Here is a 17,238-nt window from a genome sequence, read left to right on the forward strand (position 1 = left end):
TGTGAGTTCGAGGCCAGCCTGGTCTACGAAGTGAGTTCAGGACAGACAAGGATACACAGAGAAACTGTGCCTCAAAAAACCAAGAAAGAAAGAAAGAAAGAAAAAGATATGGCTTTTGTGCAGCTTGGTACCCAAGGGAAGGGGATGCTGCTTCCCATGTAGGGAGTCTGGGACCATCAGTGCATTTTTCCTCGTTCACCTCTGGAAGTTGGGGACCCAAATGGAGCTTGAGGCACCTTGTGACCAAATTCCCTGTGTGTACTCTGGGCAAAGTCAGGACCCATCCTTGTTTTCAGCAAGAGGAAAATATGGGGGAGGGTGTTCTCTAGGTCTCAGTTTAAGCTCCAGCTCCAGCGTGGGTGGCGGCCTGTGCCTTTCCACACTGTGTGGACCTTGGGAACTGGTGTCTCTTGCAGGCTCATGTTTGTGGTTTTTAACCAGCTCTGATGCTGCACGCTGATCCCCGGGCCGCGGCGGGGGGGGGGGGGGTCGTTTCCAGACACTGGTGGGGCAGCTGCAGCTTTGGACTAAACTCAGGGAGGACTGAGGGTCATTAGAATCACTGTTCTTACTAGGGTAGGACCACGTCCTTTGAGTAACAGCTGTGGGTAGGGAACAGGACAGGCTGTCATTAGGAGAAGCCTCGGGACACTCTGCAGGGTCAGGACCTGCTGGGGTTTTGGGGCTAACCTCTCTGTTCAGACCTCATTCCCACAGAGTGGCCACTCCAGGCCTCAAGCTACTTCCTCTTGCACCCAAAGGACACGATTCCAACAAGAGTTGTTGCCTGGGCTGAGGGCTGCCCAAGTTCTAATTACATGTAATCCCAGAGACTGGCAGAGCTTGGGAAAATAAGGGGATTAGAGAGTGGATTTAGCTGGGCTTGGTAGGGTACAGAAGGCTCCATGGAGACAGGTGGCTCCTGGGTCCCCACTGCTCCCTGCCTGCTGGAGGTGGATCGTGAAATGGGGTCAGACATCCCGCTCTGGAGTCTTGATTTCCTGCCACACTTGTCTCCCCCAGATGGCGTGAACTGAGGTGCTTCAGGAATCATGTTTGTTTCAGCTCACAAGGCTCATGGAGAAATAGACTGGAGACGTTGAGAGACACCTGAAAGCTCCTTACTCTACCTGGGCTATGTTGGAGCGGGGGTGGGGTGTGTTCGTGTTGGGGGGGAAGGAGGCAGGCCGGGGGGCATTTAGAGGGGCACGGCAGAGCTTGTGGGATGTAATTCCAGCAGGGACCTCCCGCCTCTCCCAACCTGACACTGGCCTGGCTTATAGTTTAAAGGAATGGAGTTCACCCGGGGTGTGTGCTAGCATTAGGATAATTGGGGCTGTGGCATCCTGAGGAAGGCCAAGTTTACCCGGGGAGTCATATAAAGATAATCTCAGATAACTTGAATCAATATTTCCTCACTGGGACCCATGGAGCCCCCACAGCTGTTTTCCTGATAACTCGGCAATGCCCCACCCACCCTTTGCACCTCCCTTGTCCTCCCGCCCTCAGATGCCTGCTAGGCATATAAGTCCTGGACCCCTGCCCCGGGATGCTCTCCTGTGCCACCCTCCTGAGCCACCATGGGGCTGCCACTAGCTCGCCTGGTGGCTGTGTGCCTAGTCCTGGCCTTAGCCGAGGGCTCGGAGCTCCAGAAAGGTAAGGGGCTGGGTGATCTGGGCAAGCAGACAGGGAGAGCATACGAGGGTCAGAAGGCTGGGCAGCCCAGAGCAGGTAGTAAGGGGCTCCTGGAATAGAAGGGGGTCCCCAGTCAGAGCCACTCCAGCTGGACTGGGTCTTAGGTCTTTCACCACACTCTGAGGTTGAAAGCTAAGGGTCCCGTACCAGGTGGATGAGAAGCTGAGTCCCTCAGGGACTGTGTCCCTGGGAGTTGGGGAAAGCCTTGGGTGTCTAGAAGAAGCTGGGCTTAGGACAGTTCCAGGTGTAGGGGACCTCCGGCAAGATAGCGCCTCTGGAGAATGGGCTGAAGACCTACATGGGACTCTTCCGTCCCATCGGGACAAAGCTGTGGATGTGCGATGTCTCTGTGGGGACCCCTGAAGGCTGAGGGACCCAACCCAACCACTTGCTGGGAGTGGGGCTAAGTGGAGCATCAGTTGAGGTGTGTGTGTGTGCGCCAAATATGGAAAGCAGATTGATAAGATACAAGCCTTAGGAAGACTTCTAAATGAAAATAAGAAAAACACTCAGTCACAGACAGAGGAATTTAGACAGGATACTACAGTGCCGCTGTACCATGAAACTGAAGAAGGGCTCAGGCAGTGACAAGTCGGTGTACGTTGGCCAGGTGGACAGAGGACAGAGTGACCAGGTTGCCCGAAGGCCCCTCTGCTCCAATTCCATGCTTACACTCCACACTAGCTAGCACCTTGTCTGAGAGTCTCTGCAGAGTGGCCAATATTTATCAGAGACTGCTTCTGTCGGGGTGTGGGGATGGGGAAGTTTGGCCAGAAGCCCTAGTCTGGAGCCCCAGATGGGTACCCCAGGAGGGGAGTGGGCTCAGGGAAAGCCCTCCTTGAACCTGGCTGTCTCACCTTGTGTTCCCACTGTTCTCCCAGAAGCCAGATCCCGAAACCATGTCTGCAGCACCTGGGGTGACTTCCACTACAAAACCTTTGACGGCGACGTCTTCCGATTCCCCGGCCTCTGTGACTATAACTTTGCTTCTGACTGCCGAGACTCCTACAAGGAATTTGCTGTGCACCTCAAGCGGGGCCCGGGCGAGGCTGGGGGTCACTCCCAGATAGAGTCCATCCTGATCACCATCAAGGATGACACCATCTACCTCACCCACAAGCTGGCAGTGGTGAATGGGGCCATGTGAGTGCGATAAGTACTCTCTTCCCATGTCCCAGCAGCCAGGGGGGATGCTTCTGGCTCCTCAGGGCAAGTTTGCCCCCTGAACATTACGTACAAACTAGCCAGCCTCCCGGATACCCTCTTCTTCTAGCCTTCCAGATACCCTCTTTTCTTCTGCCCTGGTACATGGCTAATAGGAAAGCTTTGAGGTTTCAGCTAAGTCATGGATTCATTCAACACTGACGAGTCCCCCTCTGAGCCCCTTGCAGACTTCCCCTGGGAGCCATGTGGGACAGGCTGGTGGCTGCCACAGCTCAGAAGGGAGAGGCTGCTTGCCCAGCCCTATTGTTCCCTGGCATTGTCTCTGTAACAATAAAGTCCTCTTAAATGCATTCCTGTCCTGCAGGTTCACCTCCCTGGGGATTTGCTCTTTTCCTACTTCAGGCTCTCCTAGTGTTCCCTTACCTTGCTTGGTCAGCCTGGGTTATGATGTCATGTGTGGGTTGGGTATGGCAGAGGTCCCTAGGTATATCAGCTCAGGGGCTGGGGTGTGGCAGTTCCAGGGCAGCACAGGAGTGGGATGGGGTCCTGGCATAAGGACAACCCCAGGGTGATGGACTCGGCATAGGTTGAAGGTCCCACCCTGGTGGATTCTATGAGAATACCTCAGAACAGAGGGTCTGGAGAGGATGGGGCCTCAGTCTCCAACACATCCTAGACCCACTGCATTTAGGACTCATGGGAAGGCAGAAGGGTCTGGCCCTGCCCCAAGGAAATCCACCGAGCCCAGGACAAGGCCTGGCCTCCTCCTGGAGCTCGACCAACTCAGTTTGTGACTCTAGATGAGAACAGACTGGCCAAGTAAGGGGCCAGTGTGGGACAGCTTTCACTCAGATAGTGCCCTGTGGCCTCAGCACACGATGGACAGCCGGACCCTTAGGAGAACAAGTGAGTGGGTTCTGGCAAGGTGGGTTGGTGAGTGACCTCATTGTGACCCCCCACAGGGTCAGCACCCCACACTACAGCTCCGGGCTGCTCATCGAGAAGAACGATGCGTACACCAAGGTCTACTCCCGGGCTGGCCTCTCTCTCATGTGGAACCGGGAAGATGCACTCATGGTGGGTACCAGTATCCTGGGCACTGAGGTGGTGGGGCTCCTCTATCTGGCCAGAGGTGTGATGGCTCCATAGAAGGTACCCATACCTCACAATTGGCGTAAGATCCTGTGTGGTGGTGAAGGCTCTTGGAGACAGTGGTTGGCACCAGAGTCTCCATCAGCCTGGCCTGGGAGAGGCTTGCTGGGCTATAGGTGCAGTGAGCTGTCTCTAAGCTGTCCTTCCTGGTGGCTGACACCCCTGGCCTCCCACGCTACAAGCTGCCTTGACTTAGGGGCTCTGGAAGCTGTTCCAGGACCCTGAGGCCTGCTCCCTTGCTCCCCTCCCCACAACAGCTCGAGCTGGACAGCAGGTTCCAGAACCACACTTGTGGCCTCTGTGGGGACTTCAATGGCATGCAGATCTATAACGAGTTCCTCTCTGATGGTGAGTGCTAAGCTGGCCTTGTTGGGAGGGAGGCAGGAGTGTGGCTACAGGCTCCCCGGCTTCCAAGGACTACTGCTGACCAGCTGTGTCCCTAGGCATACACCTCAGACCCATTGATTTTGGGAACATGCAGAAGATTAATAAACCGGAGGTTCAATGTGAGGACCCTGAGGAAGTGCAACAGCCAGCATCCTGCTCTGAGCATGTGAGTCACCACTGGGAAACCCAAGGCTCTCAGGAAACCTGTACTTGCTGACCTTTGTTGGGGGCGGGTGTCCCTATGAAGGGGAGGGGAGAGGGGTGTGGTCAGCTGTTCACGTTCATACTCTTCTCTTCAGCGAGCAGAATGTGAGAGGCTGCTGACCTCCGCAGCCTTTGAGGACTGCCAGGCCCGGGTGCCTGTGGAGCTGTATGTGCGTGCCTGCATGCAAGACCGCTGCCAGTGTCCGCAAGGCAGCGCTTGCGAGTGCAGCACCCTCGCTGAGTTCTCCCGCCAGTGCTCCCACGCGGGTGGCCGACCCGAGAACTGGAGGACTGCCTCACTGTGCCGTAAGTAGCTGGCGTGGCGACCCGTGGGGTGCGTGAGGCGGGGTGGGGGCGTGGCGACCCGTGGGGTGCGTGAGGCGGGGTGGGGGCGTGGCGACCCGTGGGGTGCGTGAGGCGGGGTGGGGGGGGGGTGGGGTGGGGCACATGGTACTCAGCGTTAGTGTTCCTGGTGGGAGCCGTGTCTGTACCCAGCACCCAGACGCTGTATCTGCCAGTGGCCTTGGCGCTCTGCTAGCTCCTTATGTGTGGACTGATGGAGTGGACTTTGCTTCTAGCCAAGAAATGCCCTGGTAACATGGTGTACCTGGAGAGCAGCTCGCCCTGCGTCGACACCTGCTCACATCTGGAGGTCAGTAGTTTGTGTGAAGAACACTACATGGATGGCTGTTTCTGCCCAGAAGGTATGTGCTCTGGAAGACCCTGGTCCTAGAGACTGGGTGGGGAGCAGGCAGGGAGGGGGTAGGGCCCTTCCCTCCTGTGAGCCCTAGGGGCCGGGAGATGAGAATCTTCATTGACAGAACAGGGGTCCAGCATCACCTTGGGGGGGGGGAGGCGGAGACTGGCACTTCCTGAGGCTTTTAGGGTAAGTTTGCATCTTTGACTATTGCAGGCACGGTGTATGATGACATCACGGGCAGTGGCTGCATCCCTGTGAGCCAGTGTCATTGCAAACTGCATGGACACCTCTATATGCCAGGCCAGGAGATTACCAATGAGTGTGAGCAGTGGTAAGTCTCAGGGCATAGAGGTTGGGGGGGGTCAGATAGGCTGGGGTGTTACCGAGTCTTGACCCTGTGTCTTGCTTCCCGGCAGTGTCTGCAATGCCGGTCGCTGGGTGTGTAAAGACCTGCCTTGCCCTGAGACCTGTGCCCTGGAAGGTGGCTCCCACATCACCACCTTTGATGGGAAAAAGTTTACCTTTCATGGGGACTGCTACTATGTCCTGACCAAGGTAGGCCAGCCAGGCTACCTGGATGGAACTGGGGGCCCTCTGTCTTCTGGGGAGGGCACTGCTGGAGGAGGCTGTTCCTTGGGTGGGCAGGTGAACAGGATGAAAAGTGGGGGCTTAGGGTGCAGGAGGCTGTTGGATCCTCAGTAACTTTATCACCCTTTCCCGCACAGGGCGACCATAATGACTCCTACGCAGTTCTGGGTGAGCTGGCCCCCTGTGGCTCTACAGACAAGCAGACCTGCCTGAAGACCGTAGTGCTGTTGACTGACAACAAGAAGAACGTGAGTGCCCCGACCCCCTCCCTTTCCAGCATTTCTGGGTCCTGCGTGCAGGCCCCCGCCCCCGCTCTATGCACCCTTGTCATTTCCTGCAGGTGGTAGCCTTCAAATCAGGGGGCAGCGTGTTGCTCAATGAGATGGAGGTGACCTTGCCCCATGTAGCAGGTGAGTGAGGGCTGGGGAGGGAGCCTGAGGGCTCGGGGAGGGAGCCTGGGGGCTCGGGGAGGGAGCCTGAGCTGCTGCCAGTCCACAGACACAGCTGGGATTCAGACAGCCTAGGAGGCTGGGCCAGGGAGGGGGTCCTCAGGCAGGCTGGGTCCACGCTGGTGGTAGGGGGATGGTGGGCATGCCACGTCATAGTAAGGTGGGACCAAGGAGCCCCGCTGCCTCTCACTATGTCCTTGTCTTACAGCGAGCTTCTCCATCTTCCAACCCTCCTCCTACCACATTGTTGTGAACACCGTGTTTGGGCTTCGGCTGCAGGTCCAGTTGGTCCCAGTCATGCAACTTTTTGTGACTGTGGACCAGGCTGCCCAGGGACAGGTGCAGGGTGAGTGGTCCCTCTTGTCCTGTGCCTGAAAAAGCCCCATGAGGATCCTGCCCCTGGCCAACCGCCCACCCCCCCCCCCCCCCCCCCCCCCGGCCCAGATTTTTCCTAATCCTGTTCTTGGCCCTTTAGGTCTCTGTGGGAACTTCAATGGTCTAGAAAGTGATGACTTCATGACGTCTGGTGGGCTGGTGGAGGCCACGGGTGCCGGCTTCGCCAATACCTGGAAGGCCCAGTCAAGCTGCCACGACAAACTGGACTGGCTAGATGACCCCTGTTCCCTCAACATTGAGAGCGGTAAGGCTCACGGGAAGCTGGTTACTGTCCACCGGCTTGGCTAGGGCACACAGTCCTGACCTCAGAGTAGAAGGAGCTCCTGATGGGGACATAGTATGTGGCTGAGGTGTGGGTGGAGGTCACATGGCCTGTGGTGCTGGGCATCAACACATTCACCGGCTGTTTCAGTTAGGTTGTGGTGGTCCTATGGGGGCAGCTTCCCAGTGACTAAGCGGATGGGCTGGGCAGGCTAACTGCAAGGTGGTGGATCTCATCTAGGCCTGGGCTAATGCTAAGTGGCCTTCCTACCACGTCTCCATCATATTTGGGGGGCCTCTAGCCCCTTGGGGTTGAGAAAGGGAGAAGTGAGGGTTATGCAAAGAGGCCTCATCTTGCTCATAGCTGCCTGGAGTTATGAAGGGAGGAAGGAAGGGGTTCTGGCTTTGGTCACACAGGAGGCCATGTCACCTCCATCCCGGGTTAATAGACTTTTGGCTCAGGGTATGTGAAAGGGCGCCTGGCCCGTGCTAAGGTTCTGCCCCACTCCCCAGCCAATTATGCTGAGCACTGGTGTTCCCTTCTGAAGAGGTCGGAGACCCCCTTTGCCAGGTGCCACCTGGCTGTGGATCCCACTGAATACTACAAGGTGAGTTCACACCCTCCCCCCCAACCAACTCTGCATACTCAAATGGTGCATGCAGTGTCCTGTCCTCAGGGCCAGCCAAGTGTGCTGGGGCACCTGGCTGAGCCTGTGAGTGGCTGGGTATGTGTCTGTGTATGTGTGTGTGTGACTGAGTGCTGGCATGCGTGCGCATGTATGTTCACTTGTGTGCGGGGGCCTCCCCCACCTCACCGTCTGTGCCTTTGATTTGCCTCCTAGAGGTGCAAATACGACACGTGCAACTGTCAGAACAACGAGGACTGCATGTGCGCAGCGCTTTCTTCCTATGCTCGTGCCTGCGCAGCCAAGGGCGTCATGCTGTGGGGCTGGCGGGAGCGAGTCTGCAGTGAGTGCTCCCCCACTGGCTGCTTTCTGAGACAGACAGAACTCTGTGGGCTGGGAGTCTCCTGGGTGCAGTCAGTCCAGGGAGAAGGGCCAGTTCCTTGTAGCTTCCACCCGGCTTCTGCCAGGAGCAGCAGCACATTTACCTGGCCCTTTTAGGCTCTCCCTTGCACCGAGGAGCAGAATTCTGCAGATATGGGAACATTGGATAGCCACAGCTGTGGAAGCTGAGTTTGGGGGGGGGAGGGGAAGGGGCTGGGAGGGGTTCCCACGGTGCCTGCCCTTCTGGCCTTTAGGCTCTCTGTAAGTCCTAGTGGAGGGAGAAACTCAGGAACAGCCCATAGGGACAGTAGTCGGAGGCCAATCCTTTGGCCCCTTACTTCTGTGTTTTCCTCTGCAGACAAAGATGTGCACGCTTGCCCCAGCTCACAGATCTTCCTGTACAACCTGACCACTTGCCAGCAGACCTGCCGCTCGCTCTCAGAGGGTGACACCCACTGCCTCAGGGGGTTTGCCCCAGTGGAAGGCTGTGGCTGCCCTGACCATACCTTCATGGATGAGAAGGGCCGCTGTGTGCCCTTGTCTAAATGTTCCTGCTACCACCACGGTCTGTATCTGGAGGCAGGAGATGTGATTCTGCGGCAGGAGGAACGCTGGTGAGTGTCCTGGACTTGGCGAGGGGCCCACACAGAGAGGAGGGGATTGCTCTCGAAGCTCTACCCCTAGTGGAAAAAAAATAGGGGCTCTACTTGTGGGACCTGAGGTTCTCAAATGGTGCAGAGGTGCCAGGGGTGAGATTCTGAGAGTGGCCCAGCTGGCATCTGTCCTGTGTGGGGACAGACCTGGGCCCCAATCGTCTCTTCCCACTTCTCTCTTGTAGTACTTGCCGGAACGGGAGGCTGCAATGCACCCAGGTCAAACTGATAGGCCACAGTAAGTGGATGCTGTGTATATATGGCCGCCAGAATGTCTGATTTCCCCTTCCTACTTGCCTGGTACCCTGACTTCACCTTGAGCTAAGACAGACTCCTTCACCTCACAGGCTGTAAGGAGCCCAAAATCCTTGTGGACTGCAACAACTTGACTGCCCTAGCCACCCGGAAACCCCGTCCCACTAGCTGCCAGACACTGGTGGCTGGCTATGTGAGTGCCAGGAAGGGCTGCTGGTGGGGTTGGGGGGAGGCTGTTTGAGGGTGCTCTGGATGTCTGAGTCCATTGTGGAGGGAAAAGGCTGACTCCCACACTGCCAGTGAGTCTTACAAAGTCCTGGGTCTAATGATAGCCCCTATGACCCTGCAAGAGAAGAGGCAGCCTGTGTCAGCGCAGAGGTCAGCCTGGGGCTGACCAGCAACCCTACCTGCTCTCCCTGATTAAGATGAGCTTGAAGGAAAGGATCTTAGGAGAGAGGAAAAGAAATTGGGGGGTGGTCCAGGACACAGATCTTCTCATGTGGGCATCTACACTTGACTCCTCAAGGAGGGCGTGGCCGTCATCTGAGCCTCTCTTATTGCAGTACCACACAGAGTGTGTCAGTGGCTGTGTGTGTCCCGATGGTCTGCTGGATGACGGCCAAGGTGACTGTGTGGTGGAGGAGGAGTGTCCTTGCATGCACAACAAGGACCTATATTCTCCTGGGCAGAAGATCAAACTGGACTGTAACAACACCTGGTGAGCTAGCCCAGTCGGGCTGCACTGGAGTGACTGGGCTGGCTTTGAGAGAGTACAGAGTGGTTCCCCTTTCTGTTGATGGAGCAAATCTTATGTCTACCCCTTGCCATGGAGGTCACTTTTAGGCTAGTATAGGTGCTTGTAGGTTTCCCATATGGGGTGCCTCAGGACCTACCTCCATGGTGTCCAGAGCACAAGCTGCTCCCCAAGAGCATATGGGAGTCTTGGTTTCAGGCCTCTTCAAGCTTCTTTACTTTTCTCCTCAGTACTTGCCAGAAAGGACGCTGGGAGTGCACCCGGTACGCTTGCCACAGCACCTGCTCTATCTATGGGAGCGGCCACTACATCACCTTCGACGGGAAGCACTATGACTTTGATGGACACTGCTCCTACGTGGCTGTCCAGGTGCGATTGTGGACTCCTCCAGGAAGAGGCCAGCACTGAGATAGGAAAGAAGGTGCTGGGGTGGGAAGGGCTGTCCCTTCCTCATCCTGGAACCCACACTGCCAGGATCTGGTCTCCCAGTAATGAACAGAGAGAGCGTGGTTGTGGAGGAATGCTAAGTGAATGTATCAACCGTCAATAAAGCGCTGTTTAGCCAATCAGCTGGGCAGAAAGACAGGAAGTGGAAGGCGGGACTTCCTGGAGGAGAGAAGAAAAGATTGACGGTTGGAGATGGAGGGGGGTTTTTGGACAGTTGGAGAAGGACGGTGGGAACTGGACGTGGACCAGCCCAGGGGTCATAGTGGCAAGTGTTTGGAATATATGTACGTTATAAGGTTTAGAGTAGTTTGTTTAGTTTACGAGCAGATTGGAATCAGTTCAGACTCTGCCCGGCGAAATGCTGGCAGTCTCAAAGTACGTTTTAGTCTGCCTGTGTCAGTTATTTGCTTTGTAGGCTGAACAGATACAAAATACTGTAACACATGGTAAACCCCCTCTCCTCCCTCCAACGCCCTATCTGTGCATCAGGGATGGCGTCATCATCCCTAGACAACAGAAGAGCTGGCTGGATGAGGTTTGGGTTAGGGCCTCCCATCTCGGATGGGGAAAGGCAGGACATTTTCTACTGAGAGGGGTGGCTGTAGTAGCCTTGCCAGCTGGGACAGGCATCTGTGCTGTGGCCTTCTTGACTGACACTGTCTTGCTGGCCCCCAGGACTACTGTGGCCAGAACTCTACCGGCTCCTTCAGCATCATCACCGAGAATGTCCCCTGCGGCACCACAGGTGTTACCTGCTCCAAGGCCATAAAGATCTTTATAGGGGTGAGTACTGCTGGTTCCTGGGACAGGGGTTCCCTTGGGAACCCTAAGATGCAGTCAGTGACCATCCTTTCCTCTGGATAGGGGACAGAGCTGAAGTTGGTGGATAAACACCGCGTGGTAAAGCAACTGGAAGAGGATCACCATGTGCCCTATATCACCCGGGAGGTGGGCCAGTACCTGGTGGTGGAGGCCAGCTCTGGTATCATCGTTATCTGGGACAAGAAGACCACCATCTTCATCAAGCTGGCTCCGTCTTACAAGGTGGGCCACCAACACGCCAGTTGTGCCTTGGACCTGTCCCCAGCATAGGCACTGTGGACGCTGCCATCACCTAATTTCAGACCTTCTCAAGCAGAAGATTCTTGTCTCTCCTCCTGCAGGGCACTGTATGTGGTCTGTGTGGGAACTTTGACGACCAGACCAAAAATGACTTCACCACTCGGGACCACATGGTGGTGACCAGCGAGCTGGACTTTGGGAATAGCTGGAAGGAAGCTTCCACTTGCCCAGATGTGAGCCACACCCCAGACCCCTGCAGCCTGAACCCACACCGTCGCTCCTGGGCGGAGAAGCAGTGCAGCATTATCAAGAGTAGTGTATTTCAAGTGTGCCACAGCAAGGTAGGTTGGGGCTGCAGGCATGGGCGGGGTCACAGCAAGGTAGGTTGAGGCTGCAGGCATGGGAGGGGCCACAAGCATAGGTTGTAGGTGAATCTTGGGCAGGTCCAAACAAGTATGGGCAGGGGCACAGGTGTGGGTGGACTGTGGGCATGGGCAGAGGGCTCTGTAGGCGGAGTCCCATTCTAGGTGTGTTGTAGGTTAGGGGCATGGTTGGGGCCACTGAGATTGGTGAGCTTGCCTGTGGCCACGAGAGGGGGTGTGGCCTACTACAGTTACTTTTGGGGTGCCTGGTCTCTCCAAGAAGGCTAAGGGCACTTGGAGGCATGTTGCTGCACCACCATGGGGTGTTTGCACTCCAGCTCTGTGCACTCTGTTCTTTGAGTTGGTAATTAGATGATCAGCCTTTATCTCTGTGGTTCCTGGCAGGACGCTGCCCTCCTCTGCCCCGATCACCAGGGACGGAGATGAAGGACTTATTTTGTTAGTGCCTAGAGGATAGCAGGGGGAGGGCCAGTTTTAGGATGGTCATCTCCAGGCACTCAGGGTATAGGTGACAGAGCTGTTGGCCAGGGTGGTCTGAATGTGAGTGTTCTCCCTTCATCAGCCACCCTGGGGTCCTGGGTCTCAGTGTCCTGAGTTCCAGGCCCTCTAAGGGCAGTGTAGACCTAGGGCTCATTGGAGTCTTCTTCCTAGGTGGACCCCACAGTCTTCTACGAGGCCTGTGTGCACGACTCCTGCTCCTGTGACACGGGGGGTGACTGTGAGTGTTTCTGCTCCGCTGTGGCCTCCTACGCTCAAGAGTGCACCAAGGCTGAGGCCTGTGTGTTCTGGAGGACGCCGGACCTATGCCGTGAGTGCCTGTGGCAGACAGCACCTTCTATCCCCACCCACGTGATGACTGAATGTTAACTGTCTCATAGTTGCCCCCAGGTGTCCCTTCTTGGGCCATAGTGAGACTCGTGTTGGTGGGAGCGGTCCTGCTATTGCTCACATGCCCTGCCTCAGCCGTACCTGGGCACCCACTTGTATGCTCCCACGCCTGACCACGTCTCCATCCTCCCTCCCTCTAGCCATATTCTGTGATTACTACAACCCCCCAGACGAGTGTGAATGGCACTATGAACCCTGTGGGAACCGCAGCTTTGAGACCTGCAGGACCCTCAACGGCATCCACTCCAACATCTCTGTGTCCTACCTGGAGGGTGAGCAGGCAGGGCCCTCCAGGGATGTAGCCACCAAGAGGAAGGTCCCTGTCAGGCTGAGGGCTACCATCAGCTGGAGACACACGGGGATGTTTGAGAGGGGTCCAAGGGCGGGAGAGGGCTTGGCTCAGGGAAAAAGGTTCTTTCCTTCACAGTCTGTTTCCTGAACTGGGCCCAAGGAACCCAGCTAAAGTCCTGCCTCCTGAAGAGGTGGCAGTGGAGGAGACTAAGTCACGGGTGGGAACCGTTGGGGTGTGTGGGGAGCACAACACCCTAGTGGCAGGGGAGACACAAACCCTGTCTTCATACATGGACATCTCCAAGCAAACACCAGATGGGGCGAGGCTGGTGAGGAAGGTCTGGTGGCCCCGGGATCCTCCATGGTGGTCCGAGCCTTATTTACTATACCTACTAGGTTGCTACCCTCGGTGCCCTGAGGACAGGCCCATCTATGATGAGGACTTGAAGAAATGTGTCTCTGGGGACAAGTGTGGCTGCTATATTGAGGACACTCGCTACCCACCTGGAGCATATGTTCCCACTAAGGATATCTGCATGAATTGGTACTGAGTCTACATTGTACAGGGTCAGGCACACACACACACACACACACACACACACACACACACACACACATAGAGACACACACACACATGCACCATGTCCATTATGCATGGAAGTGGTCACTTCCGTTAGGTGCGTACGCATATGCAATCACACACACATGGCTAATAGCCACATTCACATGCATGCACAGCTCATTCAATGTGTGTATGTATATACATGGACACAGCCACAGCCAATCACACCCAATCACACATGTACACACATGGTCATAGGAGCCAGAGTACGGAGGTGGTAGTTCTTGTTCTTGGGGGAGGGTATAGAGGCCTTTTGATCTCACCCCGTCCTCTTGGCCCAGCTTTTTCTTAGCTTGCTTCACCACACTGGTGGGCTCCTTTGTATCTTGTATTTGGGGACAGTACTGGGGCTTTGGGCCATGGCACAGGAAGATGGACATGTGGTGTCTGTGAGCAGGGAGGGTATGGGGAGGACCTGTAGCATCTACGTTTGCTTTGCAGCACGTGCACCAACACCTCAGAAATCATCTGCCATCCAGATGTAGGTAAGCTGTCCTCTGCTGGGATCCTGGAGGTAGAGGATCAGGGGTCCCAACCCAGGGAGCCTGTGGGCTGAGCTGTTCTTGTACTCATGGGACCTGGCCTCGGGTGGGCATTGGTTTCCTCCTGGGCTGTTTCTTTGTTGCCCAGGTGCTCTCTAGCTTCCACTTGCTGAGCTGTACAGCAGGCCCGAGGGGGACCATAGTACACATCTTTGTTCCCTTTCTCTAATGGAAGTGGTACCCTATGGGGAATTTCTAGTGCATCACTCGTCTGGGTTCTGGCTTCATCACCTATGGGTTCCAATGAGGCTCCTTCTTCAAAACCAGAGGTTCTGGGTATGCAGTCTTGCTGGAATGTGCCTCCAGTCTGGGGAAGCCTTGAAAGAATGTCTTTCCTGTTGGGTTGATGGCCCTCTACCCCCTGTGCAGGGAAGATTATTAACGAGACTCAGGATGGTGTTTTCTGCTACTGGGAGTTCTGCGGCCCCAATGGAACAGTAGAGAAATACTTCAATATTTGTGTCTCCTCCACACCACTCCCAACCACCCTGACAAGCTTCACCACAATCTCCACCCCCATCTCCTCCTCCTCCACCGCCACCACCACCACCGCCACCGCCACCACAACCACCGCCACCACAGCCACCGCCACCAGCACTGCCACTGCCAGTGCTACCACAGCCACTGCCACCTCCAGTGCCACCACAGCCACTGCCTCGGCCACCACAGCCACCGCCACCAGCACTGCCACTGCTAGTGCTACCACAGCCACTGCCACCGCCAGCGCCACCACAGCCACTGCCTCGGCCACCACAGCCACTGCCACCTCCAGTGCCACCACCATCACAGCCACCCCAGGTATGATGACCATCAGCAAAGGTGAGGGTTTTTCTGGGCCTTTTGTCATCTTGAGAATCCAACACAGAGAGCCCTTTCTGGGGACCAGAGCCAGGTCTATGTATCCAGCCTTTGTTCTGCAAATCAACTGATAATTTAGGTCATATTTCCTTCAACCCAGAGGACATTTGGAGGATATCCTTACATTCCTCAGCATTTGTTCCAGTTTGAACCATCTATGATGAGTGAGCTGTCAGGGGTATGACAGACACAGGGGAGAACACCTGTACATTTGAGGATCTGGACTGGGCTTCTGCTCAGTTGGCAAAGCACTTGTTTTACAAGCATGAGGACGTGGGTTTGAGCCCCAGAGCCCAGGTTAAATTGCCAGGCATTGGGGTGCACACCTGTAATCACACCGTTAGGGACATGGAGATGGCAGGACTCTTGGGGTAATCAGTCAAGCCAGCATAAAACTTAATTGTCAAGTTGTAGGATAATGGGAGAACTCTGAAAGGAAGTAGATGGCATTCTTGAGGATGACACTGGAGATTGTCCTCTGGTTTCTGCACTTACATATACACATGTGCATGCACATCTACATATACATGTATAGCTGTACACACCCTAACATGCACACACACAGATGCATACATAAATACTACGCAAGCTAAGCATGGTGGTGCACACTTACAGCCAGCACTTGGGAGGTAGAAACAGGAAGATGGCCATAGTTTGAGGCCTATCGTATATTTAGAGGCTCCATGCTGGCTAGGGCTGTATAGAAAGACTATGGTTTTAAAAAAAGAGTTTAAATTGTGCAGTAATATCCTTCTTTTTCCCTGATGGAAGTTCCATCAATGATTCCTAGTGACATTGATGACATTGGCCTAAGAAGGGCCAAGAAGAAAAAATTTTCAAAATGACTCCTGGGCTTCTCTTGAGGCTCACAGTCATATTTATTCACCGTTTGCCAAGTCCATGGACACAGAGGTGGGACCTGACCTGTGTGGAGGACCATCTTCTTGTCAGTAATGGAAAAGGCCCCTTTCACACTCTTCCTTAGGGAAGGAGCTCTTGTTAACTCTATTTTTTTCTCTCATGAAGCTTCAGCATAGACAGGGAAGGGGTATCGAGCTCGGGCTCTAAGACCAGGGAATGTTCCACCTTGGCGGCCCCACTCCCTCTTAGCCTCAGTCTTTTTGCTGCAAAAAAGGTGGAAGTGGGTCTGTTCGGAACTCTGACCCTATTAACCTGGTCCCTTGGCCATGCTGGGAGGGTGGGCAAGTGTATCTGTGAGGTGCAGAGGTCGTGGAGGACTCTGAGTCATCCTAGCCTCTCTCAAGCACTAATGGCTACATGTAATTTTGCTTCACTAGAAAAACCATGCTGCTTCTGGTCTGACTGGATCAACGACAACCATCCTAGCAGTGGGAACGGTGGCGATCGAGAGACCTTTAACGGTGTCTGCAGTGCTCCTGAGGACATTGAGTGCAGGTCAGCAACAGAGCCCAAACTCAGCTGGGAGGAACTGGGCCAGAAGGTCCACTGTAATGTCACACATGGGCTCATTTGCAAAAATGAGGAGCAGTACGGAATCGGAGCATTTGAACTTTGCTATGACTATGAGATCCGAGTCAACTGTTGCTATCCAAGAGAATACTGTACTACACCAACCGTCACACCTACAGCCTCTCCAACAACCTCGTCTACAGCACCACCGACTTCTTCACCAACCTCCTCACCTACAACTTCCCCACTCACCTCATCGGCTACTTCCCCAACAACCTCGCCTATCACTTCAACAGTTTCACCGACTACTGCGGCTCCCACTTCACCAACAAGCTGGCCTACTACTCCATCAACCACGACACCGACCACGTCACCAACCCCCACACCAACCACCTCATCCACCGCTACGCCAATGACTTCATTTACCTCCTCCCAAACATCTTCATCAGCCACCTCTCCTGAGAGTTCCCCAACCACACCTGCCACAACTTCCCCAACCGCTTCCCCAGGAACCTCCACGGCCACATCGCCAAGCACCTCACCTACTGCTTCCACTACCGTGACCACTCCAACCCCCACAGCACCAGTCTCCACTACCTGCACTGAAGAATGCAAGTGGAGTGGCTGGCATGATTCTGGAAAACCCAGCTACGGTCCAGGAAATGGAGATTTTGAATCAATTGAAAAGATCTGTGAACCAGGCTGGACAGCAGACAACATCTCTTGCAGGGCTGTGATGCATTCCAATGTTCCACTCGATCAGCTTGGACAAAAAGTGGTTTGTGACATAGAAGTTGGGCTAGTATGCAAAAATTCAGAACAGCAAATAGGAGGGATGAACCTCATGCCCATGTGTCTCAACTATGAGATCAATGTTCATTGCTGTAATCCCATGCACTGTGAGGGTCCATCAACCCCATCAACCAGCACCACACAGACGCCAACATCAACCAGAGAGACCCCCACTCCAACATCTACTACCACACAGACACCAAGCCCAACTCCTACCACAACAGTCACTCCAACTCCAACACTCACTCCCACAGAGA

General features: G+C 55.1%; 1 protein-coding gene across 1 annotated transcript; it reads left to right on the forward strand.

Moving 5' to 3' along the window:
- Positions 1-1,580: 1,580 nt before the first annotated feature.
- LOC127188812 (mucin-2-like) lies at positions 1,581-16,651 on the forward strand. Its single transcript, XM_051145111.1, has 29 exons — positions 1,581-1,656; positions 2,577-2,838; positions 3,822-3,936; positions 4,269-4,359; positions 4,455-4,564; positions 4,698-4,908; positions 5,181-5,306; positions 5,516-5,633; positions 5,719-5,857; positions 6,028-6,138; positions 6,231-6,300; positions 6,548-6,685; positions 6,815-6,979; positions 7,510-7,604; positions 7,839-7,965; positions 8,362-8,617; positions 8,842-8,894; positions 9,004-9,104; positions 9,475-9,629; positions 9,896-10,034; positions 10,788-10,895; positions 10,977-11,156; positions 11,276-11,515; positions 12,209-12,365; positions 12,586-12,717; positions 13,133-13,280; positions 14,538-14,719; positions 16,057-16,174; positions 16,369-16,651. Exons 1-29 carry the CDS (start codon positions 1,581-1,583, stop codon positions 16,649-16,651), a joined length of 4,206 nt encoding a protein of 1,401 aa, XP_051001068.1.
- The last annotated feature ends 587 nt before the right edge of the window (positions 16,652-17,238 follow it).

This window comes from Acomys russatus, chromosome 5 (assembly GCF_903995435.1).
Source record: "Acomys russatus chromosome 5, mAcoRus1.1, whole genome shotgun sequence".
NCBI classification, from domain to species: Eukaryota; Metazoa; Chordata; class Mammalia; order Rodentia; family Muridae; genus Acomys; species Acomys russatus.